The sequence below is a fragment of the Camarhynchus parvulus genome, chromosome 25 (assembly GCF_901933205.1).
Source record: "Camarhynchus parvulus chromosome 25, STF_HiC, whole genome shotgun sequence".
Taxonomy (NCBI): Eukaryota; Metazoa; Chordata; class Aves; order Passeriformes; family Thraupidae; genus Camarhynchus; species Camarhynchus parvulus.
In genome coordinates, this window is record NC_044595.1 from 1,611,654 (window position 1) to 1,637,716 (window position 26,063).

The window sequence follows — 26,063 nt, forward strand, 5'->3', positions numbered from 1 at the left end:
CATCCACCCAGCCGGGTGACAGTGACAGTGACAGGGCCCACGGCGGGGACACCGCGAGCCGAGAGAGGAGCCGACCCGGCGGTGCCCTGCGGTGGGACCGGTCCCGTTTCCGCCGCCACACCGGCGAGACCCCGTTCCATGGCGGGGATCCGGTCTGGGGAAGACAGCCTGGGGCATCGGGGGCGGGATGGGGATCACGGGGACAGAGCGGATGGAGGGACCGAGGGGATGGAGGGGACAGAGGGGACCGAGGGGATCACAGGGATCACGGACACCGAGAGGACCACGGGGACTGGGGGGACCGAGGGGATGAGGGGATGGAGAGGATCACGGGGATCACGGGCCCCATTCCCGCCGCCGCCGCCGCCCCGCGCGCACCTGCCTCCCGCGGGGAGCCGCGCATGCGGCGCGCACCACCGCGCCCCAGCCCGCGGGGGGGGCCGGCGGCCGGAGCGGGCGTGTTTACACGGGGGCCGAGGGGGGCGGCATCGGCGCGGCCCCCCCGCTTTCTCCCCGGCACGAATGGTCTCTTCCTCGCGCTCTATTTAATCGCCGCCGCTGCCGCACCGCCGGCTCCAGAGCTGAGGGAGCAGCGGAGAGAGCAGCGCCCGCAGCCCGCGCTGCGGCTCGGTCGCGCCGGCCCCGCGGGCTCCCGCCGCCGCCAGCATGCAGCCCCCCGCCCTCAGCATCCTCCTGCTCATCGTCTGCTTCGGCAGCGCCCGGGGAAACCTCTCCCGCGACGGTGAGTGGCGGCACCGCGAGCGGGCGAAGCTCCCTCCTCATCCCCGCCGCTCATGGCGGGGGATGCGGGGAAGCGAGCGACAGGTGCGGGGAACGGCGGCGCCGTTATGTGGGTCAGGCAGGTACCGCCCGCCCCGCCCCGCCCGGCCCTCGGGGCCCGCCCCGCCGCCGCCTGCGGGTGCGGCTCCCCGGGCGGCCGGCGGGGCTCAAGGTCACGGCGGCGCCGGTGCTGCCCGTCGTGTCCCCCCACGGCCGCGGCGGAAGGTTCCAGACAGGCCCCGGCGGGCGGCGGCGGCGGCGCTCGGCCCCTCCCGGCGCTGCCCGCGGAGAGCGGGGGGGGGGCGGATGGAGAGTCCCCGGTGCGGCGGAGCCGCCCCGCCGTGAGGGTGCCGGGGCTCGGCGGTGACACACGGAGGGGCGGATGGAGCTCCCGGGGGAGCCCGGTGACATCCGCGCCGCGGCTGGGGCGGCTCCCCGGTGCCTCCGGTGGGAGCCGCCTCCCCGGGATGGGCGGGGGTCCCCGTCCCGCCGGGATGAGCGGGGCTCGTCACACAAAGAGGGGTTCACCGGCGGCGACAGGCGCGACAGGCGCGGAGCGGCTGTGATTTGTGTCGGGGCTCGCCGGTGGCAGCGCCGCGTCCCCCGTCGCTGCGGGTCCCTGCGGGGCGGCCCCGGTGGCTCGGACCCGCCATCCCTGTCTGGCTGCTGGCGGCTCCGTTTGCCGTGTCGGGAGTCGCCTGTCGTGACAGGAGCGATGCTGCTGCGTGTGTTTGGGTGGGGAGGTGCAGCCGCCGGCCGGGGGCTGGGCTGGACCCGCCGTGTTGTGGTCTGGGGGAGCTGGGGCTGGGTCCGGTCTCCATCCACATCCCTGCGCCCCATCAGGAGCAGGGAGGGGGCTCTGGAGCAGCACCGAGGGTCCCGAGGGCTGTGCGGGTGGGAGGTGACACGGTGGGGACAAGGGCTGAGCTCGCAGCCCCCACGGCTCCCCCGCACCCATCTCTGTCGCTGTCACAGCCTCTGGGGGCTGGTGGCTGCGTTCCCATCCACGAATCCTGGGATTTGTTCTGGTTTTGGCCACGGTCCTCCCACGGGCACCCGAAAGAGTCACTTGGGTGTGGGTGATGCTCAGCCCCAGGGTGTGGGGACATCCTGGCAGCCCCAGCGTGGGGATGCTCAGCCTGTGGGGCTGGGGATGGCCGAGCATGCCAGGAGGGGAGGTGGCCGTGACCCGGAGCTGTCCTGGGACAGGACACAGCCCGGATGGTGACACTGCAAGATTTCCTCCTGGGCTGGCCTCTGCTGTGGCCCAGCCCTGGCCGCCAGAGCCAGGGTCCAGCACAGCTGGACAAACAGACCCCCCCAAAAAAATCCTTTAGGAGCAGAGGAGATGGGAGATGCTTGGAAAGAAGTTGTTGTGTTTTCATGGTTGGTGCCTCATCCTGAGCCATCCCAGCGTGACATCCCCTCCCTGGCACCTGTCCTGGGGAGGGATAGAGGCTCCTCCTTGGAGAACATTCCTCCAGGGCTGTGCATGGCTCTGCTACAAGCATGGCAGCGTGTGGTGGAACCCCTGGAAGCCACCCAGGCCCTGCTCCCGCACAAGAGGGCCCTGTCTGAGCTCTTGGCTGCCGTTGTGCTGCTGTCGGCACATTCGGGTGTGTTTGGGCTGGTGCGTGGTTGTCCTTGTGTGTGAGGATCATTCTCTCTCTGCAGGGTTATTCCACTCAGGAGTTGTGTAACCCTTTTGTTTGGACAATGCCCTGGGAGGCCACCACGGGGCCAAAACCAGTTGGCTTTGGGGCTGTCTTTTTTTTCCCTGAGGCACAGGAGGACATGGGGAGGTTTGCAGAGAGACAGGTTCAGGCCACTGTCCCTGTCCTGCAAGTTTGGTCTCTCTGGAGCTGCTGGAGCTCTCAGCTTGGCCAGGCCACTCAGAAAACCTCCCTCTATCCTGGGGAGATGCTCCCAGCCTGTGTGGGATGGGGTCCCACAGGGTTTTTGCAATCCCAGCCTTTGAGCAGGTGACATCTGTAGGTCCAAACCCTTTTGTTTGGACAATGCCATGGGAGGCCACCATGGGGCCAAAACCAGATGATTTGGGGCTGATTTTTCCCTAGGGCACTGGAGGACATGGGGAGGTGTCCTGCAGGGTGTTTTTGTGTCTCTGGAGCTCTCAGCTTGGCCAGGCCACTCAGAAAACCTCCCTCTATCCTGGGGAGATGCCCTGCAGCCTCCCAGCCTGTCCTGCCCATGTGGGATGGGATCCCACATCGTCTTTGCCACCCCCAGCCTTTGAGCAGGTGACATCTGCAGGTCCTGCTGGGATGTGGGAGAGCCCAGCACTGTCTGGAGCTGCAGAATTCTTTGCTCGTTGCTTTCCAGGGTGCTTTTCCCCAAGGAATGTGTGGAGAGCCCCTTTGCCAGTGCCATTAGGGCTTTGCCATATGCTCCCAGTGCCTGTGCCAGCAGCAGCCCTCGGCTCCAGAGCTGAGGAAGCAGTGACAGCCCTGGTGAGGCATGAAAAGGAGGGAGGGCGACCTCTCTGCATCACTCACTACCTGCTTGGCCTGATTTTGGATGACTTGGATCAGCTGCCCGGGGGAAAGGAGCTGTTCCAGGGCTGGGATCAGCGCTCAGCCCCAGGGGAGGGAGCAGAGCATCCCTGTGCAGGCTGGAGAGCACGGAATCCACCACTCAGCTGTCTGGCACAACGCGTTAGGCTCAACAGGCAGGGCTGGATTTTAGGACAAAGCCTGGGATCAGGCTCTGTGGAGGTGCCCAGACGGTGAGGGATGTGCTGGCACCGCTGCCAGGACAGGAATTCTGCCTCTGGCCTGGCAGTGCTGTAGGATTTGGCATGGCCAAACCTCTGGTTGTGCTGTTTGCTGGGAGGAGAAATCCCGAAGGAATGGGGCGATGCTGCTGGAACCCGAGCTGAGCATCCCGAGGTGCGGGTACCCATCCTCCTCTGGAGGGGAAAACGCCCTGCTTGCCCAGGATTCCCTGCCTGGGAGGTCTCCTGCCTGCAGGACGCTGCCTCTTCCCCCTGTGCCTGACGTTCTCACCTCTCCAGGGGTGTTGGAACCGCCGGAGGAACCGGAGGCGGCGGCATCTGGGGAGTCACCCCGGCGCTGGCACGGCGGCCGTGCAGGCAGATGGAGGGAGCTGCAGTAGAGCTGTTCCTGTTTGTTTTCCCTGCCTTGGTTCCTAACCTCGTTTTGTGCCAATCCAGGGTGTCTCGTGCCCATCCGGGTCCCTGCAGGAGAGGAGCGGGGCAGGTTCTGGGCGCGTGTCCGAGGTGGTTTTGGTGGCGGTGCCAGCTGGGAGCTTGGTGGGCTCTGCTTGTTCTGCTGTGCCAGTGGCTGGGCTGGCACCCCCTGCCCAGCCTGGTCTCCACCTGAGCTGCTTTTCCAGCCCTGCTGATGCCTTGGCTGTGCAGGTCCCCCAGTGCTGGTTCTGCACAGATTGAGTGGAGGCCTCGTTGCTTTGGCTCTTCAGTGGGCCCTGGAAGGTGCTGCCAGCTCTGTGACACCCCCACAGTCAGATGGACCTGCTCCTCCTCCTCCTCCTCTCAGTTACTGGGTCAGCTCAGCTTGAACCATCTGGTCCAGTTCTGGCCCCTCTGCTCTTGGCCGGGCACCATCAGCTGAGACCAGCAGAGCCTTCATCGGGTGGTGATGGAGAGGGGTGGGAGTGACCTCTGTGCTGCCCCAGCTCCTCCACCCACCTGTGAGAGCTGAGATTCTCCATCCCCCTCCCAGAGAGCTCCTCTTCCCCCCCGGTGCTATCCCTGGGCGGGAGGATGAGGAGCCGAGGCAGGAACTCGCCGTGCTTTATTTTGGGCAGCCCCGGTGCCAACAGCACCGAGCCAGACAACCCAAAGGCAGCCGGTGCCAGCGGAGGGAGGCGGGGAAGAGAGAGCAGGGATGTGTTTAACCATTCCAGTCACCCGCCCAGCCACGCTCCGCCCGCGCCGGGGTGCGGCCGAGGGCACGGGGACCGCGGGCAGGTGTTGGATGCTGCGGCTGCCCCGGAGCCTCTGCGGTGTCTGGAGGGTGGCAGGACTGGCAGGAACAGCGTTTCCCAGGAGTTTGGCTGGGAAGCTGTTGCGTTGTGAGTTCAGGGTTTAGCCCAGAACCCCGGGTCCCTCCCCTGATAATTCCCTCCCAGGTGTGTCAGTCACCTCTCCTTTCCCCTCCCAGCGCTGTCTGTCAGACCTGGAATTCCAGAAGGAATCGAGTGATTGGCAGGTTCAAACCCCTGGGGGGCATTGGGCCATCCAGGTGTCCTTTGTCCCTTTGTCCCTCCCCTCCTGTCCCTGCTTGGTGGCTCCCGACCCCTTCCCTGCCCCTCTCCCCGGGGTTCAAAGGAGCAGCAACCACGGGCTCAGGGAGTTCTGTTGGAGCTGGTGCTGCATTCAGAGGCCTGTGGGCCAGAATAAAGCTCTGGATCCAAACCCTCCATCAGAACTGACTCCTTTCCTTCACCATCGCCTTAAAGCTTCCCTGGCAGAGATAAACCTGAGGAGCAGCCCCTGTTATGGGGGGAAGCTCCATCCCAGCACCACCAGAGCTCCTGCAGGCCTGGACTTGTCTGCAGTGCCCAGCTGCAGCACCCAGCCAGCCAAAAGTGTCTGTGGGGTGAAACACCACACATCCAGCCAGCCAAAAGTGTCTGTGGGGTGAAACACCACACACCCAGCCAGCCAAAAGTGTCTCTGGGGTGAAACACCACACACCAGCCAGCCAAAAGTGTCTCTGGGGTGAAACACCACACACCAGCCAGCCAAAAGTGTCTGTGGGGTGAAACACCACACACCAACCAGCCAAAAGTGTCTCTGGGGTGAAACACCACACATCCAGCCAGCCAAAAGTGTCTGTGGGGTGAAACACCACACACCAGCTGGCCAAAAGTGTCTCTGGGGTGAAACACCACACATCCAGCCAGCCAAAAGTGTCTGTGGGGTGAAACACCACACATCCAGCCAGCCAAAAGTGTCTGTGGGGTGAAACACCACACACCAGCTGGCCAAAAGTGTCTGTGGGGTGAAACACCACACACCAGCTGGCCAAAAGTGTCTCTGGGGTGAAACACCACACACCCAGCCAGCCAAAAGTGTCTCTGGGGTGAAACACCACACACCCAGCCAGCCAAAAGTGTCTCTGGGGTGAAACACCACACATCCAGCCAGCCAAAAGTGTCTCTGGGGTGAAACACCACACACCAGCCAGCCAAAAGTGTCTCTGGGGTGAAACACCACACACCAGCCAGCCAAAAGTGTCTGTGGGGTGAAACACCACACATCCGCCAGCCAAAAGTGTCTCTGGGGTGAAACACCACAGTTGCCCCTCTTTGGTTCAGCAGCAAGGGCCAGACAAGCTCAGGCACGTCCCCTCGGTTATATTTGTAAATATTCCAATAGGAAACAGCAGAGCTGTGTCCCTGCAGCATCCTGGGAGCTGCCCCGTCCTCGGGTGATGCTCCAGGCGGTGCTTGAGCTGCAGATGTTTTTCCTCAGCCTCCAACACCTCAAACGGTGTTTGTTGGCAAGCTCAGCTTTTCCAGGCTGTTGCTTTCAGGCTGGGATCTCCAGGGAAATGAGTTCTGACGCTGCTGGGCTCAGTGGCCACTGGCAGGGAGAGCAGCAGGTCCCTGGGCTGGGGGCTGCTCAGAGGGACAGGACTTGCTAAGGACCCCCCCAAACCCTGGGGAGATGTTCCAGAGCTCCTCGTTCTCCTCCCTCCTGCTGCCATCAGGATCTTGGTCTGAAGGCACGAGGAGATGGATCCAGGAGAGCTCCTGGGCTTCCCTGAACATCTCATGGCACTCCTGCTGCTTTGGGGTGTCTGCACTGGTGGCCAGAGCTGGACCCCCACGCACCCTGCTGTGGTGTTGTGAGGTCCCCAGGGTGAGGTGAGAGAGGAGAATCTGACTCCATGTTCTCAGAAGGCTGATTTTTAATATAATATCATCAAATAATAAGAAATTATATGCTAAAACTATACTAAAGAGTAAGGATACATCAGAAGGCTAGACAAGAATGATAATAAAAACCCATGACTGACCAGAGTCCTAACACAGCTGATGGTGATTGGCCATTAATTAAAAACAATTCACATGTTTGGATAAACAATCTCCAGACCACATTCCAGAGGAGCAAAACATGGAGACGCTGAGGCTTCTCATGATATATTCTTATATATATTAAAAAAAATGATATACTAAAACTATACTAAAGAAAGAAAGGAGACATCAGAAGGCTGGAAAAGAATGATAATAAAAACCTGTGACTGACCAGAGTCCTGACACAGCTGGACTGGGATTGTTTATCCAAACATGTGAATTGTTTTTAATTAATGACCAATCTCCAGACCACATTCCAGAGGAGAAAAACGTGGAGAAGCTGAGGCTTCTCATCTTGCCAGGAGAAGAAGCCCCGGTGAAAGGATTTGTTCAGAAAATATCACGGTGACATCCTGGGGAGATGTTCCAGAGCTGGGATGTGCTTGGAGTGTCCAGAGCTGCAGCTCCTCATTCTCCCTCCTGCTGCCACCAGGACCTTGGTCTGAAGCCACAAGGAGATGGATCCAGGAGAGCTCCTGAGGTGCTCCAGCCTCTGAGCTTCTCTGAACACCTCATGCTGCTCCTGGAGGCTCCATTTTGCCTCTCCAACTTTGATTTCTGGCTTTATTTTGGTCTCCCTGAGATTGGCGTGTCTGTGGGTTCTTTGCCACTGTGGCCTTTCCGTGATTCCATTTCTTGGCAGGTCAGGAGGAGGCATTGGCTGTGCTGTCCCCCAGGGGAGGAGCAGAGCTGCCAGGGCTTCCCCACCCCTCAGTTCTGTTATTAAAAATAAAGAAATGATTTCAAATAGTCGGATATTAAAAATATAAAATATAATAAATTAATATAACATTAAATATAAGGATATTAAAACCGAATCTCATCTTACACAAGCCTGTGTGGTTAATCCTGGGGGCACTTGGGGTGACAATTGCTCAGGACAGCAGGGCTGAGGTGGCCTCAGGACCACCAAACCTTGTGCCAGGGCATCCAGCTGGGCTGAGGCACCTCGTTGGGCAGGGAGATCCTTAAAGCAGAACTGTCAACGCGCCGAGCTGGTTCCCTTGGCAACAGTCATGTTGGAGATTGGCCTTAGGGTAGGAGCTAAAATCCCACTCGAAAATAGGAGTTCTCAGCTCTTGGCTGTCACACTGGGGGAGGGTGCTGGCACAGGGGTCACCCTGCCCCAGGCCCTGAGGTTTTGGGGGAATTCTCTCATTTTGGGGTCTCTCAGAGAGCTGTGATAGCAGGAAAGGCTATCAGGGGGATTGGGGGATTTGTGGTGGCCCAGTCCCTCTGCTCTGCCCCCTCTCAGCTCTCAGCTGGCACAGGGGTCACCCTGCTCTGTGCCCTGAAGTTTTGGGGGAATTTTCTCCTTTTGGGGTCCCTCAGGGAGCTGTGATAGCAGGAAATGCTATCAGGGGGATTGGGGGATTTGTGGTGGCCCAGTCCCTCTGCTCTGCCCCCTCTCAGCTCTCAGCTGGCACAGGGGTCACCCTGCTCTGTGCCCCAGGATTTTGGGGGAATTCTCTTCTTTTGGGGTCTCTCAGGGAGCTGTGATAGCAGGAAATGCTGTCAGGGGGATTGTGGTGGCACAGAAATGAGGTTTTCCTCTGCTCTGCCCCCTCTCAGCACTCAGCTGGCACAGGGGTCACCCTGCTCTGTGCCCTGAAGTTTTGGGGGAATTCTCTCATTTTGGGGTCTCTCAGGGACCTGTGACACTGGGTTTAATGTGGGGAAGTGTGAAGCCCCTGGAGTCAGGGAATGCTCATTTTCAGGGAAATCCTCTGGAATTTGGGCTTTGGGGTGAGGATATTTCACGTGGGAAGCATTCCCTTGCTGTGCCCCTTCTCAGAAATGTGAATTTTCAGGGAAATCCTCTGAAATTTGAGGTTTGGGGGTTTCATGTGGGGAAGATGTGAAGCCCCTGGGGTCACAAGGGATGAGATCCCGTCCTGCTGGAACATCAGGATCCCCCCTGAACCTCTGGATCTCACAGAGCCAGAGGCTGTGTTTCCCACCCGGGCTGTGTTTCCCACTTTTAGGGGATATTTTCATTCCTGTGACAGTCCCTGGCACGCTGGCTTCAATCCCTTCACCCTGTGGGAGGGAGGGAGTGGCTGTGGGGGCTGGAGATGCAAAAGTTGGAGCTGCCAGAAGGAACTTGAGGCCCCAGTGGAGTTTCTGGATGGATTTATCCCCGTGAGGAGAACAGGAACACCCTGAATTCTGCAGCTCCTGTACCCAGAGCCGGATGACACCACACAGGATGTCCTAAATGCTGAGAATTTCAACTTTTTGACCCCAAAAAAGAACGCTGCGTTTTACCTAACCCCACGTGGAGCCCTGGCCTGGATCAGCCTGGATCCTTCCCACCTTCACCTTTGGCTCTGAGCCTGCTCCAGCATCTTCTCCCTGCTTGGATCTGCATTTTGGGGACAGCCTGGACGGACCCTGCAAGCACAGAGAACATCTGGGCTGGGGAAGGAGCTGCAGGAGCAGATGCACCCGAACAGGAGCGGGTTTCCCTCTCCTGGGAAATCTGGAGCTGCTCAGCTGCCTGGAATTTGTGCTCTGGATATTCCAGACTGTGGATTCACACCCTGCAAAAATCAGCCTGCAAAGGGATGTGCACAGCAGATGTCTGAGGTTTGCTGATCTGTGAGTTCAAAATTCCCTCCCTGCCAGGGCTGATTCCTGCAAGGATCCACGAGAATTCAAAATTCCCACCCTGTTCCTGCGTGGATCCAACTGAGTTCAAGATTCCCTCCCTGCCAGGGCTGATTCCTTTATGGATCCACAGGAATTCAATTCAAAACTCCCTACCCTGCTACAGCTGATTCCTGCAAGAATCCATGAGAATTCAAAATTCCCTCCCTGCCAGGGCTGATTCCTGCATGGATCCACAGGAATTCAAAATTCCCTCCCTGTTCCTGCAAGAATCCATGAGAATTCAAAATTCCCTCCCTGCCAGAGCTGATTCCTGTATGGATCCACACAGGAAAAGTGGGGATGGAGCTGAGGAGGGAATTCCTGGAACATAAAATCCTTGGAGAGGAGAAAAAGGAGCCTTGGAAAACATCTGTGCCCAAGGGGATGAATTGGATCTTTGTGCTGATGAACACAGAGTAAATGGGAAAGAAGGAGGGGAATGAGGAGGGAGTTTTTTTTGGGAATGAAGGAGGGGAATTTTGGGGAAGGAGGAGGGAAATGAGAAATGTTTTTCTGGGAAATCAGGAGGGAAATGAGAAATGCTTTTCTGGGAAAGAAAGAGAGAAATAAGAAATGGGTTTTTTTTGAGAATGAAGGAGGGAAACGAGAAACATTTTTGGGCCGTGACTGTGAACCAGAGGCGTTGGAGGGCTTGGAGCAGTGGGTGGTTTTCCCTGGGGTTATTTCTGCTCCAGAGATGCTTTCCCAGCCTGGAAAAAAAGCTGGGATGGGGAGGACATTCCTTGGAGAGGTTCCTGCAGCTCCAGTCTTGTCCCCCACATCTGCTGGGCTCTTCCCAGCCTCTGTCCCTGCTCCGGGTGAAATCAAACATTTCATTATTGATCTCTAGCACTGAATCTGCTCCGTGGCTGTGGTGCAGAATTCCTGGGATGCAGAAAATCAATTTTTTCCTGGTTTTGGGGGCATCGTGGGGCTGGAGGCCCAGAGCTGCGGAGATTTGGGGACAGTCATTTCTGCATGGGGACAGTCCCTGCTGGATGGGGACACTCAGTGCTGGGTTGGGACAATCCCTGCTGTACGGGACTGTCATTTTTGGATGGGGACAGTAATATATAATAAATAATATAAATAATATATTTATAATATATATTATAAAGAAATATTTTTAAAATAGCTAAATGAATACATATCTATATTTAAAAATATATTTCCACTGAAAAGAACTCCTCCACCTCCCAGAGCAGGGGCTGGAGGGTGCCCTGAGGGGTCCCTGCAGCCCCCAGGCCGGGGCAGGAGGGGGCCAGGGGACAGTGCCAGCCCTGGCAGGTGGCACAGCCTGGGCTGGCACGGGCAGGGCGGATGCTCCTGGCGTGCAGCACCTGGCACAGCTCGTGGTGCCAGCCCTGCCCAGCCTTGGCTGCACAGGGGTGGCACCAGGGGACAGTCCCTGCTCTGAGACCCCTGGGCTGGGGACAGGCTGGTGCTGCTGGCTTGGATTGATCTATTTATTTCGATTTATTAATTATTATTTTTATTTATTTATTAGAATTATATTCGATTTTATGTTTTGTTATTTCTATTCTATTTTTATGTACGAACTGATTTTTTATTAAATTTAAAATTCTATCTGTTATCATGATCTATTTTGTTATTTCTATTACATTTTCATTTTGATTTTTTTTTCTTATTCATTTTAAACTTTTATTTCTTTGTTCTAATACTTTGTATCTTGTTAATGATATCATTTATTAAATTATTATTTTATTATTTAAATTTATGTTTATTATTGAATTAATTTTATTTATATATACATATATACATATATATACATATATACATATATATACATATACATGTACATATACATATACATATACATGTACATATACATATACATAAATAAAGAAATATATATATATATATATATATATATATATATATACTTCTTTATTTATTTACTTACTCACTCATTTATTTGAGGAGTTTGTGATGGCAGCAAAAGGATAAATTTCTTTTCACCTTGCATGTGGAGAACGAGGAAATTCAGGTGTTTCCATTTGCTGGGCCTGGGGATTGTGCCACGTCCCCCTTGTCCCTGGCACTGCAGCTTCCCAAAAATAGCTGTCCTTGGGCTGGGGGGGTTATCTGATCCTGGAGCTGCTGTCCCTGCCCTTGGGCTGCTCCAGGGGAGGAAGGAGAGGAGGAGGAGCTGAAGGAACACAGCCTGGGGTGGCACTGGGAGGGGGACAGTGACACTCACAGGTGGCACTCCATGCGCTGCGGGTGCCTGTGGAGAATGGAGCATCCCAGGAGTGCCTGGCAGGGAGTGCCAGGCTCAATCCCTCCCCAGATGCCACCAGGCAGTGCCAGCTTCTCCTGCTGCGTCCCAGGCAGGGCTTAGGGCACCTGGGACAGTGGAAATTTAGGTGACATTTAGGGTCCCTTCAACCCAACGCATTCCATGAGTCCAGGGTTTCCAGAGAAGCCTCAAACTGGGATTAACCCTTCATCCCCAGGTCCATCCTCCCTGGCCAATTTTGGGATGCTCTGCAGGGATCTGCTCGTGGCAGGACCCTCCAGCAGCTCCTGTCCCTGGGAGCTGCCCTGGGGACAGCAGTGTCCCCCTGTCCCCCTGGCTCCTGCAGGTGGGGTGGCAGGGCTCAGTCCCTCCCCAGATGCCACCAGGCAGTGCCAGCCTCTCCTGCTGCATCCCAGGCAGGGCTTGGAGCACCTGGGACAGCGTCCCTGCCATGGCAAGGGTGACACTGGGTGACATTTAGGGTCCCTTCAACCCAACCCATTCCATGAGTCCCTCCCTGGCCAGGATTTCCAGAGAAGCCTCAAACTGGGATTAACCCTTCATCCCCATCCCCAGGTCCATCCTCCCTGGCCAAATCTGGGATGTGCTCGTGGCAGGACCCTCCAGCAGCTCCGGAGAAGTGTTCCTGTCCCTGGGAGCTGCCTTGGGGACATCAGTGTCCCCTTGTCCCCGTGGCTGCTGCAGGTGGGGTGGCAGGACCCATCCCAGCTCAGGAATGAGGCAAAAACCCCTCTGGTTTTTGGAACCATCTCTGCAAAGGGACAGGGCCGACACAGAGCTGTGCTCAGGTGGCTTTTGGGGACAGTGCTGTGCCCTGGGATGCTCTGGAGGGAGGTGACACCATTAATTGTCCTTTTCCACGTGCAGAGAGCCAGCCCACGACGTCGGACGAGACCGTGGTGGCCGGGGGCACGGTGGTGCTCAAGTGCCAGGTGGAGGATCCCGATGATTCCTCGCTGCAGTGGTCCAACCCTGCCCAGCAGACCCTGTACTTCGGGGAGAAACGAGGTAAAACCCCACAGTTTGGGGAAAATGAGGTAAAATCCCAACTGGAGGTAAAATCCCGGAGCTGGGGAAAAAGGAGGTAAAACCTCAAAGTTGGGGAAAATGAGGTAAAATCCCAAAGTTGGGGAAAATGAGGTAAAATCCCACAGTTGGGGATAAATGAGGTAAAACCCCAACTGGAGGTAAAACCCCACAGTTGGGGGAAAATGAAATAAAATCCCACAGTTGGGGAAAATGAGGTAAAATCCCACAGTTGGGGGAAAATGAAATAAAATCCCACAGTTTGGGGAAAATGGGGTAAAACCCCACAGTTTGGGGAAAATGAGGTAAAATCCCATAGTTTGGGGAAAATGGGGTAAAATCCCAACTGGAGGTAAAATCCCGGAGCTGGGGAAAAAGGACGTAAAACCTCAAAGTTGGGGAAAATGAGGTAAAATCCCACAGATGGGGATAAATGAGGTAAAATCCCAAAGTTGGGGAAAATGAGGTAAAATCCCACAGTTGGGGATAAATGAGGTAAAACCCCAACTGGAGGTAAAACGCCACAGTTGGGGGAAAATGAAATAAAATCCCACAGTTGGGGAAAAAGGACGTAAACCCCACAGTTGGGGAAAATGAGGTAAAATCCCAACTGGAGGTAAAACCCCACAGTTGGGTAAAACCCCAGAACTGGGGAAAAATAAGCTAAAAGCCCAACTTGAGGTAAAACCCCAGAGCTTGGGCACTGAGCTGGGGTGGTGGCATTGGGCTGAGGTGGTGGCACTGGGCTGAGGTGGTGGCATTGGGCTGGGGTGGTGGCTGTGGTGATGGCACTCAGCTGGGGTGGTGGCACTGACCCCAATGTCCCTTTTGTCCCCAGCCCTGCGGGATAACAGGATCCAGCTGGAGAGATCCACCCCCAACGAGCTGACCATCAGCATCAGCGACGTGGTGCTGGCCGACGAGGGCGAGTACACCTGCTCCATCTTCACCATGCCCGTGAGGACGGCCAAGGCCCTGGTCACCGTGCTGGGTAGGACATGGGCACAGCCCTAAATGTGCCACCCATTGCCCACTGTGCCCAAAATCCAGGCTGTGCCACCCTGACTGAAAGATTTCTCACTGTTCCTAAAGTCCAGGTTGTGCCACCCTTATTAAAAGATTTCCCTCTGTGCCTAAAGTCCAGACTGTCCTAAAGTCCAGACTGTGCCACCCTTGTTAAAAATTTCCCTCTTTTTCTAAAGTCCAGGCTGTGCCACCCTGGCTAAAAGATTTCCTTCTTTTCCTAAAATCCAGACTGTGCCACCCTTGTTAAAAGATTTCCCTCTTTTCCTAAAGTTCAGGCTGTCCCTAAAATCCAGGCTGTGCCACCCTGGCTGAAAGATTTCCCAGTGCCAGGGGAAGGTTTTGGAGTACCAGGTGCAGGATTTGGGGTTCCAGGGGAAGGATTTGGGATGCCAGGAGAAGTTTTTTTAGTACCAGGTGCAGGATTTGGTTCCAAGAGCAGGATTTGGGATGCCAGGTGCAGGATTTTGAGTACCAGGTGCAGGATTTGGGATGCCAGGTGCAGGATTTGGGATGCCAGGTGCAGGATTTTGAGTACCAGGTGCAGGATTTGGGATGCCAGGTGCAGGATTTGGGATGCCAGGTGCAGGATTTTGAGTACCAGGTGCAGGATTTGGGATGCCAGGTGCAGGATTTGGGATGCCAGGTGCAGGATTTTGAGTACCAGGTGCAGGATTTGGGATGCCAGGTGCAGGATTTGGGATGCCAGGTGCAGGATTTTGAGTACCAGGTGCAGGATTTGGGATGCCAGGACAGGATTTGGAGTACCAGGTGCAGGATTTGGGGTTCCAAGGACAGGATATAGGATTCTGGGGACAAGATTTGGGATACCAGGGCAGGATTTGAGATGCCAAGGGCAGGCTTTCCCTGAGGAAAGGATTCCACAACCCCCATCAGCAGCTCCCAGACCCCATCACCTGCCTGATGTCACACCTTGCAGCCAGCTCAGGTTTGTCTCCGTTTTTTTGGTTTTTTTTTTTTGTCTCCTCCTCTTCCTCCTTCCTCCAGGAATCCCCCAGAAGCCCCAAATCTTCGGCCACGAGCAGCCCATCGATGAGGAGAAGGTGGCGCGGCTCATCTGCCGCTCGTCCGGCAGCAAACCCGCGGCGCAGCTGCGCTGGAGGAAGGGCAACAGGGACATCAAGGGTGGGGACAGCTTGGGGACACCGCGGGGGGACAGGGGACAGCTGGGAATGGAGGGGGGGGCTGATTGCAGTTTGGGGGTGATTTGTGGGATGGGTGAGTGGCGGCGTTGGAGGTTGGGGGGTTTTAGGAGGGGGTTTGGTTATAGAGCAAGGGGAGTCACGGGTTTCTTTGGTAGGAGGTAATATGTAATTATATTATTTTTATATATATATATAAAAATATATATATATATTGTATTATATATATTGTATATAATTATATATATAAAATATATAAATAATTATATTATGTATAATATAATGTAATATATAGAGTATCATTATATAATATCGTTAAATATAATATAATATAATATAATATAATATAATATAATATAATATAATATAATATAATATAATATAATACTACACTATATTATATCATATATATTATACTATATCATATCTATTCTATTATATCTATTATATCATATATAATAATATATGATATATAAAAGATATAAACAATTATATATATTATATATAATGTATATAAAATCATGAAGTGGAATTATATATTTATATATTATATTATATTTATTCTATAATGTATAATTATATAAAATATAGAATACAGAATATATAATAATTACATAATATACAATATAATTACATTACATTATATTAAATTACATTACATTACATTATTATATATATAATATAATATATAACCTTCTAAACTAATACCACTTTCTAAACTAATACATGTTTATGATTTTTCTGCTTAATGTCTGTGTATTGTATTTTTACAATTATAATAATACAATTATAATGCAATTATAACACAGTTATACTACAGTTTTGATACAATTATAATGCAGTTATAATGCACTATATTATAATACATAATTAATATATAATATGTAATAGAGATATAACACAGCAGGTTATAATACAATTATGATGCAGTTATAATGCAGTTATAATGCAGTTATAATGCACTATAATACATAATTAATATGTAATATATAATATGGTTATAATACAGTTGGTTATAATGCAGTTATAATGCACTATATTATAATACATAATTAATACATAATATGTAATGTAGTTATAATACAGTTGGTTATAATACAATTATAATGCAGTTATAATGCAGTTAAAATGCACTATATTATAATACATAATTAATATGTAATATATAATATGGTTATAATACAGTTGGTTATAATGCAGTTATAATGCACTATATTATAATGCATAATTAATACATAATATGTAATGTAGTTATAATACAGTTGGTTATAATACAATTATAATATAGTTATAATACAATTATAATATAGTTATAATACAATTATAATACAGTTGCAATACCTTTATTATGTAATTATAATTATAATGCAGTTATAATACAGTTATAATGCACTATATTATAATACATAATTAATATGTAACATATAATACAGTTGGTTATAATACAATTATAATACAATTATAATACAATACAGTTGCAATACAGTTATTATGTGATTATAATACAATTATAATGCAGTTATAATTTAATGATAATACAACCACAATAACATTTTTACAATATTTACATCAGCCCAACCTTCTCCCGCGGCTGCAGCTCAAACCCTTCAGTGGAAATTTCTGTTTTCCCCCTTCCCCCGGGCAGGGCTGTCCCCCGCTCAGTGTGCCACCTGTCGCTGTCCCCTGTCCCCACAGACACGGTGACCGAGGTGGTGGAGGACCCCAATGGCAAGACCTTCACGGTGACCAGCAGGGTGGAGTTCCGCGTCACCAAGGAGGACAACGAGGTCGAGGTCACCTGCACCGTGGACCACGAGTCCCTGCAGAACTCGGAGAGGTCCACCACGCAGAAGCTGCAGGTCCACTGTACGTGGGGGGGGACGTTGGGGGTGGGGCACAGGTGGGCTGGTGTCAGCCCTCAGCCCTGCACACCCAGAATCGGCCCGGGGCGGGGGATTTGGGGTGACAGGTGTGAGATTTGGGGTGCCAGGTGTGAGATTTGGGGTGACAGGTGGAGGATTTGGGGTGCCAGGGGAGAGTTTTGGGGTGCCAGGTGGAGGATTTGGGGTGCCAGGGCAGGATTTGGGGTACCAGGTGCAGGATTTGGGGTACCAGAAGCAGGATTTGGGATGCCAGGTGCAGGATTTGGGGTGCCAGGGTACCAGGTGCAGGATTTGGGGTACCAAGGCGGATTTGGGGTTCCAGGTGCAGGATTTGGGATGCCAGGTGCAGGATTTGGGGTGCCAGGAGCAGAATTTGGGACACCAAGGCAGCATTTGGGGTTCCAGGGCAGGATTTGGGATGCCAGGTGCAGGATTTGGGGCACTAAGGCAGGATTTGGGATCCCAGGTGCAGGATTTGGGATCCCAGGTGCAGGATTTGGGGTTCCAAGGCAGGATTTGGGGTTCCAGGGCAGGATTTGGGATGCCAGGTGCAGGATTTGGGGCACTAAGGCAGGATTTGGGATCCCAGGTGCAGGATTTGGGATCCCAGGTGCAGGATTTGGGGTTCCAAGGCAGTATTTGGGGTTCCAGGGCAGGATTTGGGGTGCCAGGGCAGGATTTGGGATGCCAGGTGCAGGATTTGGGGTGCCAGGAGCAGAATTTGGGACACCAAGGCAGCATTTGGGGTTCCAGGGCAGGAGGATTTGGGATCCCAGGGGCAGGATTTGGGGCACTAAGGCAGGATTTGGGATCCCAGGTGCAGGATTTGGGATCCCAGGTGCAGGATTTGGGGTTCCAGGGCAGGATTTGGGGTTCCAGGGCAGGATTTGGGATCCCAGGGCAGGATTTGGGGTGCCAGGCCCTCACCCCCCTGTTCCTCTCCCCGTTTTCCAGACAAACCCACAGCGAAGATCGAGCCGCACCCGCAGTACCCGCGGGAGGGGGAGAAGCTGCAGCTGCAATGTGACGGGCAGGGCAACCCCATGTAAGGCCTTCCTCACCTCCCTCCTCCTCCTCAGGGCCTCCCCTGCCTCTGCCAGGTCCCACACCCCAAACCAGGAGGTGCTGCCTGGGTTTGGGGTGTCCCTGTCCTTGGGGGTTCCATGAGAGCCCCCTGTCCTCTCCTGGAGCAGCAGATCCATCCTGGCTCGTCCCTAAATGAAACATTTCCCCCTCTGTGTCCTGGGACATCCTCAAGGAGCTGGAACTGGGTGGATTTAAGAGGAATAAAGTGAATTTTTATTGAAATGCCATCAAAAGCCACACCCTGGCAGTGCCCAGATGGCTCCAAGATGGAAGAAAAAAGGGCTTGGTCACGAGATCTCACTTTTTAATAAGTTTTAGTCTAGTTTATAAGTTTTTTAGTCTAGTTTATAAGTTGTAGTCCAGTTTATAAATTTTATTTTCATTTATTTGCATATAGGAGTTATCTCCAATTAAGAGCTTCAAATGATGAAGTTTCATCCTCCTTGCTTGCATCTTTTCACGTTGTTGATGATTTGGGCCTGAAGTTTGAATAGATTGGCCTTGAGTCTCCAGCTGGAATAGGATTGTTTTGTGAAAAGATCCTAGGAACATTAATATAAAGCTAAACAGAAAAACTTAAAACCCAGGGTATCAGTTTATCCCCATTCCTATAGGATTTTTTCTTCCCCACCCTGTGAAAAGATCCCAGTTACATTAATATAAAGCTAAACAGAAAAACAGAGCAGAAAAACCCCAAAGAATCAGTTTATCCCCATCCCGTTCCTGTAGGATTTTATCTTCCCCACCCTGTAAAAAGATCCCAGTACCATTAATAAAAAACTAAACAGAAAAATATCACAGAAAAACACAACAGAAATACCCCAAGGAATCAGTTTATGCCCATCTCATTCCTATAGGATTTAGTCTTCCCCACCCTATAAAAAAACCCCAGTACCATTATTATAAAACCAAACTGAAAAACAGAACAGAAAAACTTAAACACAACAGAAAAACCCCAAGGAATCAGTTGACCCCATCCCGTTCCTATCGGATTTTATCTTCCCCACCTTGTGAAAAGATCCCAATAACATTAATATAAAGCTAAACAGAAAAACACAACAGAAATACCCCAAGGATTCAGTTTATGTCCATCCCATTCCTACAGGATTTTATCTTCCCCACCCCATGAAAAGATCCTAGTACCATTAATATAAAGCTGAACAAAAAACCAGAACAGAAAACCCCCAAGGTATCAGAACAGAAACACCCCAGGGTATCATTTTATCCCCATCCCATTCCTTTAGGATTTAGTCTTCCCCACCCTATAAAAAGATCCCAATAACATTAATATTAAGCTGAACAGAAAATCTCAAGGTATCAGTTTATCCCTATCCCATTCCTATAGGATTTAGTCTTCCCCATCCTATAAAAGATCCCGGTGACATTAATATAAAACTAAACAGAGAAACCCCGAGGTATCAGTTTATCCCCATCCCATTCCTTTAGGATTTAGTCTTCCCCACCCTATAAAAACCCCATCCCATTAACCCAAAGCTGCCCAGGAAGGCAGGGCCCTGGGTTCCCAAGGCCTCGTTTTGTGCCCAGCCCGCAGGAATTCCTCTGGGAGAAGGAGGGCAGCGACGCTCCCCTGCAGCTCAGCTCCGACAGCGTGCTCATCTTCCCCTTCCTCAACAAGAGTGACAGTGGCACCTACGTGTGCACGGCCACCAGCTCCATGGGCAGCGTGGTGGCCAAGTACAACCTGGACGTCAGCGGTGAGTGTGGCCCTGGGCGTCCAGAATGTGTCACCATGTCACCTGTGTGCCCAGAAAGTGTCACTGTGTCATCCCTGTCACCTGGGGGTGAGGGCACTGCATCCTGTGCACTGCATCCCGTGTGCCCAAAAAGTGTCACTGTGTCACCTGTGGGTGAGGGCACAGGGGGCACTGCATCCTGTGTGCCCAAAATGTGTCACTGTGTCACCTGTGCACAGGGGGCACTGCATCCTTTGTGCCCAGAAAGTGTCGCTGTGTCACCCTGTGCACAGGGGGCATTGCATCCCGTGTGCCCAAAATGTGTCACTGTGTCATTCCTGTCACCTGTGAGTGAGGGCACTGCATCCTGTGCACTGCATCCTATGTGCTCAGAAAGTGTCACTGTGTCATCCCTGTCACCTGGCGGTGTGAAGGGGCACTGCATCCTGCCGCACGTGTGCATCCCTACTGTGCTCAGAAATTGTCACTATGTCCCCATGCCACCTGTCAACATGGGGTCGGGTAAGGGGCCGCCCCATGCATGCTCCCCACATGGTGCAGGGTCCCCTGTGTGTCCCCATGTCCCCATGGATTGGTGGTTCGCTGTGTGTGTCCCCATGTCCCCATGCCACGTGTCACACATGGTTCAGGGCTCTGTGTGTGTCCCCATGCCATGTCACACATGGGACAGAGCTCTCTGGGTGTCCCCATGTCCCCATGGATTGGTGGTTCAGGGCTGTGTGTGTCCCCATGTCCCCATGCCATGTGTCACACGTGGGACAGGTCTGTGTGTGTCCCCATGTCCCCATGCCACGTGTCACACGTGGTTCAGGGCTCTCTGTGTGTCCCCATGTCCGCATGGATTGGTGGTTCAGGGCTGTGTGTGTCCCCATGTCCCCACGCCATGTGTCACACGTGGTTCAGGGCCGTGTGTGCTGCGTGCTGCTGCCAGTGCCCACCCCTGGCTGCCGTCCCAGCTCCCCTGTGCCCATCCCAGCCCGTGCCCACCCCACATGATCCCATTTCCCTGCCATTTTTCCTTCGATTTGGAAAATCCAAAGGAAATCCAAAGGTTCCCGCTCTCCTCCCCCCTCTCTCCATCTCTGTCTCCCGGCCTTGGACTTCCAGCTCTTCCCTTACCTGGCTCCTTCCCTTGCAGTGTGGTGGCACCTCAGTGGCACTTTGTCCCCTGTGTCCCCTCCCTCAGCCTGCCCAGAACGAGCCCCCAAATGCCCAACCCTGTGCAGCCACTCCTGTGTCACCCCTTGTGTGTCCCCTGTGTCCCCTGTGTGAGCACCCAGAGCTCTCTGCACCCAACCAGGAGCTCACCCTGGGTGCCTGGTGCTGTCCTCGAGAGGTGGCACCTGCTGTCCCTTGAGGGGTGGCACCTGCTGTCCCTTGCCCTGTCACAGCAGACACAGAGCTCCTTATCCAGGCTTGGTGGAATTGTCACTTTTGTCCCTAAAGCCACTCGTGTCTCAGGCACTGGAGCCACCTCCAGCCTTGCCCACCTTGGTGCCAGCACCCTGTGGTCCCCAAGGACACGCACAGGTGACACCTCATCGTGGGTGACACCACGAGAGTCCCTCAAGGAATAACCAAGGTCTGGCAGGACAGGAGATGGTGGAAGATGGTCACAATGTCCCCAAGGTTGGTGGCAGAAGCAAAGGGGTCACAGATGGACCTGCTGAGGGTCCCCTCAGGGCTCTGTCACCTCGCTGGCCCTTCGTGGCATTGATTCATGTCCTGTGTTTTTGTTGTCCTCCCCAGATCATCCCCAGCTCCCCACCCCACACGTTCACTCCACCCCGGGCCCTTCCCAGCCCATCTGTCATGCTTCCATGGCCTCGGCTCCATCCTTCACTCCAGCTCCCATCCAAGGTACCGTAAGCTCCTTTTCTGTCTCTTTGGCCTGGAGAAGCTCCACAGGAGGACGGTGGCCCCGCGCTGGCCTGGGGACAGCCCTGCCAGGTGGCTCCAGCCCCGTGGTGGGTGTGGATTTTGGCGTTTTCCAGGAGGAGCCCTGAGCAGCAGCTCCCCGAGCTGTCCCTTGTCCCGTGTGTCCGTGTGCCGTGTTGTCCCTCTGTCCTGCTGCCACCCCTGCGTGTCCCCCCCGCCTTGTCCTTCCCAAGTGTGGCTCTGTCCCCACCCTGAGCTGATGGGGCACGGCTGGGAGGAGGATTTGTCGCTGTGCCCCAGGGCTGGCACAGGATTCCAGCACGGGATGGAATCTTTCCACTGGATTCCCCATCCAGGACAGGATGTGGCTGACTCGGGACCACCTTTGGGGTCCTGCCATCACCTCTCATGTTGCTGTGCCAGCCTGCATGTCCCCTCCCACCCAAACCTGCCCATCCTCCCTTTTTGGGGTCAACACCCCACTGTGGAGGATGGGATTTCCATTTTGCTTTTTGATTTTTTTTTTTAATTTTTCTGGAAGATGAGATTTCCCCCTTTGCTCACCCCATTCTCACTGTGCCAGGATGGAGCTCCTGGTGGGAGGAGCAGCATCATCTGCTGCCCTGCAGGGTCTCAGCTCCTTTCTGTCTCTTTTTTTTTTCTCCCCTGCCTGGGCAGATGCCAGCCCGGTGCCCTCGACCTCCAGCACCTACCACGCGATGATCGGCGGGGTGGTGGCTGTCATTGTCTTCCTCCTGCTCAGCCTCCTCATCGTGCTGGGACATTACCTGATCAGGCACAAAGGTACGGCCTGGGGAGCTGTAGGGGGGGCTGCAGGAGCCCCCGGGGGTCTCAGGGCAGGGGGGATGAAGGGAGGCAGCTCCTGGTGCTGCCCGTGGCGTGGGGATGTCCCAGGGAATGCAGGGGGAGGCAGCTCCCAGCCCTGTTCTCCATCTCTGTCCTGGGATTGTCCCTGTCCCCATGTCCCCCTCAGCTCCTCCCTCTGCCTTCCTCCTCCTCCTTTCCCTCCACCTGCCCTTTTCATGCCCAGCAGGTTTGTGCCCAGGCTCTGGGGACACGGTGACACCCCCCCATCAGCCACCCCCTGTGGTGATGTGTGAGTAGAGGCCCCCCCCCTGCTCTGGGGGGCAGCCAGGACCCCCTGCTTCTCCAGGAGGGGTTTGGGGGGGGGTCAGGAGCCTGGCTGGCACTGGCCACTCCACAAGTGGACACTGCCCAAAAACCTGGAGCACCCCAGTGAGTCTGCATCCCATCCCATGGATCCCATCCCGTTGATCCCATCCCGTGGATCCCATTGATCCCATCCCATGGATCCCATGGATCCCATCCCATGGATCCCATTGATCCCATCCCATCCCATCCCATGGATCCCATCCCATGGATCCCATCCCATGGATCCCATTGATCCCATCCCATGGATCCCATGGATCCCATCCCATGGATCCCATTGATCCCATCCCATCCCATCCCATGGATCCCATCCCATGGATCCCATTGATCCCATCCCATCCCATCCCATCCCATGGATCCTATCCCATCCCATCAATCCCATCCCATCCCATCCCATCCCATCCCATCCCATCCCATCCCATCCCATCCCATCCCATCCCATCCCATCCCATCCCATTAATCCCATCCCATCCCATCCCATCCCATCCCATCCCATCCCATCCCATTGATCCCATCCCATGGATCCCATTGATCCCATCCCCTCCCAGTGACTTTCCCATTGCATCCAACCCCAGCAGACCCTCCAGGCCCTCTGGCTGTGTGGGAGGGGTCTCTGGCAGAGCCCCCCATGACCCCACCCCCTTTTCCAGGGACGTACCTGACCCACGAGGCCAAAGGCTCGGACGATGCTCCGGACGCCGACACCGCCATCATCAACGCCGAGGGCGGCCAGGCCGGCGGCGACGACAAGAAGGAATATTTCATCTAAAAGGGTCAGAGAGAGGGAGGAGAGAGAGAGAGAGAGAGAGAGAGAGAAATGGAGCCAAGAGAACCCCGATGGCAACGGCAACCAGACCACAAACCCCACAAAACCCAACAGATTTTCTCTGGCGCCCGGCACGGGCGGACGGACGGACGGACAGAGGGATGGCGGGACAGAGAGCAGGGAGAGCCACCGGCCTCGAGGCGCTGCTGACGCTTCTTGAACTTGTACAAATCCTTCACTCCAACAGCGAGAGCCCCGGCCCCGTTTGCTTGCTTGCACCTCCATCCCCACGCCCCAAACCCCACAGACCCAAAACCCGTGAGTGAGCGACTTCTTCCTTCTTCCTTTTTGGACCTTTTTTATTTTTTGGCTTTGGTTTCGTGGCTGCTCTTTGCTTCGGGCCCTTGGTTGGGGTGTTGGGCTGGGGTCGATGTAGCTCTTCCCTTTGTTTCTCTCCCTTTTGGTTTCTTTGATGTCCAAGGATAAAATCACAGCTCCGGGTTCCCGGGGTGAGGTTGGGATCCTGGGTGTCCCCGTTGTCCCCTCCCCGTGCTCGGGGGGTGACTCCAGGTGGGAGCGGAGCGAGCCCCTGCCCCGATTTTATCCTTGGTGGTTCTTGTGGAGCAGTGTCCATGCGGGAGCAGAGCTGTCCTCGTGCAGTCAGTGTGTGAAAGGGGGTGAAAGGCCAGGGTGGGACCCCCAGAGACACCAGGAGCCCCCACAGCTCCCTGGTCCCACCCCAGCGGGAGGGGGGGAGGGCTGAGGTTTATTTTGGGGGAGGGGAGGCAAATCTAGAAGAAAAGCCCCTGATTTTATTTTTTTTTTAATTTATTTAATTTTTCTTAAATTCTCTGATTGGAAATGCCAATTTGAACCATCTATTGAGATGTTCAGTGCAGGAAGCAGCGCCCCTGGGGCTGGGGCTGCTTCCCTGGGGCCCCCCCAGAGCAGAGCTGGGGTCTCTCTGCCCCCAACTTCCCTCCCCAGCCCCTTCCCAGGGCAGGGATGAGCTTGGAAAGGGCTGATTTTCTTCTTGGCTCTGAGAACCCCAACCAAAACACCTGGGTTTGGGGTCTGGGGAGTTTGGGGTCACCACAGAGGCTTTGGGGGGGGGTGGGTTCACCCTTCCTCCTTGTCCTTCCTGCTGCCTCTTCACCTTCACTTCCATGACAAAACCAAACACCTTTCCCCACCTGTCCAGCTCAGCCCCCGCGAACTGGGCACCCCCAGGATGGGGCTGCCCCCCCCGGCATCCTTAGGGCACCCCTGGCCTTGGCATGAGGTGTTCTGGGATCCCACGTCCCAGTCTGGGCACAAGGGGGTGGCAGGAGATGCCCTTGGGCCTGGAACCCCGTGGATTTGGGGTTTTCTGGAGGAGAAGGAACCCTTTAAGAAATGGGTAACCTCACCTGGGAGGTCACCCCATAGATTTTGGGAGGGGTAACCTCATCTTGGGAAGTCACCTCATGGATTTGGGGCCGTCTGGAGAAGAGGAACCCTTTGGGATGGGGGTAACCTCACCTGGGAGGTGACCTCATGGATTTTGGGAGGTGTAACCTCAGCTGGGAGGTCTCTCCATGGATTTGGGGTTGTCTGGAGGAGAAGGAACCCTTTAAGAAATGGGCAACCTCACCTGGGAGGTCACCCCATAGATTTTGGGAGGGGTAACCTCACCTGGGAGGTCTCTCCATGGATTTGGGGTCGTTTGGAGAAGAGGAACCCTCTGGGATGGGGGCAACCTCACCTGGGAGGTCACCCCATGGATTTTGGGAGGTTTAACATCACCTGGGAGGTCACCCCGTGAATTTGGGGTTTTCTGGAGGAGAAGGAACCCTTTAAGAAATGGCTAACCTCACCTGGGAGGTGCAGGAAGAATTTCACCAGCTCTTCCCCAGGGCTGGAAGTGTCACCCTTGCAAACCCTGCCAGCACCTGTGCCACCTGTGCCACCTTTGGGGGCACAAATGGGGCTCAGGTGAGGCAGAGGATGCCCAGCTCGATGCCACACCCAGGTGGCAGTGAGGGATGTGACACTGGGGACACTGCAGAGGTGACCAACATGGCTCAGCTGTGTCAGGAGCAGCGTTGCCACCGGGAAAGAGCAGGACACGGAGTTTTTGAGGTGGTTTTGGGGGTGTTTTCCCTCCTTTCCAACCTCTGGGGGATGAATCCTGGCGCTGCCACCACCTGAGGTCCCCAGAACCGAGTGATTCCTGCAAATAAAACTCATCCAGATGTGTTCTGCAGCAGAATTCCATCTCCTGGGGGCTGCAGGGGTCCCAGGAGCAGGGATGGGAGCGGGGAGGTGGGAGCTGCCAGGGACGAGGAGGATTTTCCCTCTTGGAATTCAGTTCCTTGCTGGTTCTGCTGCTCCAGAGCTGCTCCAAAGGAGAACAGCCCGGTTTGGGTCGGTTTGGAGGTGGTTTCGGTGTTTCTGAGATGGTTTTGAGGCGATTTTGGTGGTTCTGAAGTGGTTTTGAGGTGGTTCTGATGGTTTCGAGGTGGTTTTGGTTGTTTTGAGGTGGTTTTGACTTGG

At 54.1% G+C, this 26,063-nt stretch overlaps 1 protein-coding gene across 2 annotated transcripts; it reads left to right on the forward strand.

Moving 5' to 3' along the window:
• Positions 1-591: 591 nt before the first annotated feature.
• On the forward strand, positions 592-24,265 carry CADM3 (cell adhesion molecule 3). Of its 2 annotated transcripts, XM_030965472.1 has the most exons (10): positions 592-742; positions 12,665-12,805; positions 13,662-13,814; positions 14,855-14,992; positions 16,705-16,875; positions 17,847-17,937; positions 19,524-19,693; positions 21,443-21,553; positions 22,250-22,375; positions 23,413-24,265. In XM_030965472.1, exons 1-10 carry the CDS (start codon positions 667-669, stop codon positions 23,529-23,531), a joined length of 1,296 nt encoding a protein of 431 aa, XP_030821332.1. In that variant the 5' UTR covers positions 592-666; the 3' UTR covers positions 23,532-24,265. The 2 variants fall into 2 exon arrangements, with proteins under 2 accessions (XP_030821332.1, XP_030821333.1); XM_030965473.1 differs by lacking the exon at positions 21,443-21,553.
• The last annotated feature ends 1,798 nt before the right edge of the window (positions 24,266-26,063 follow it).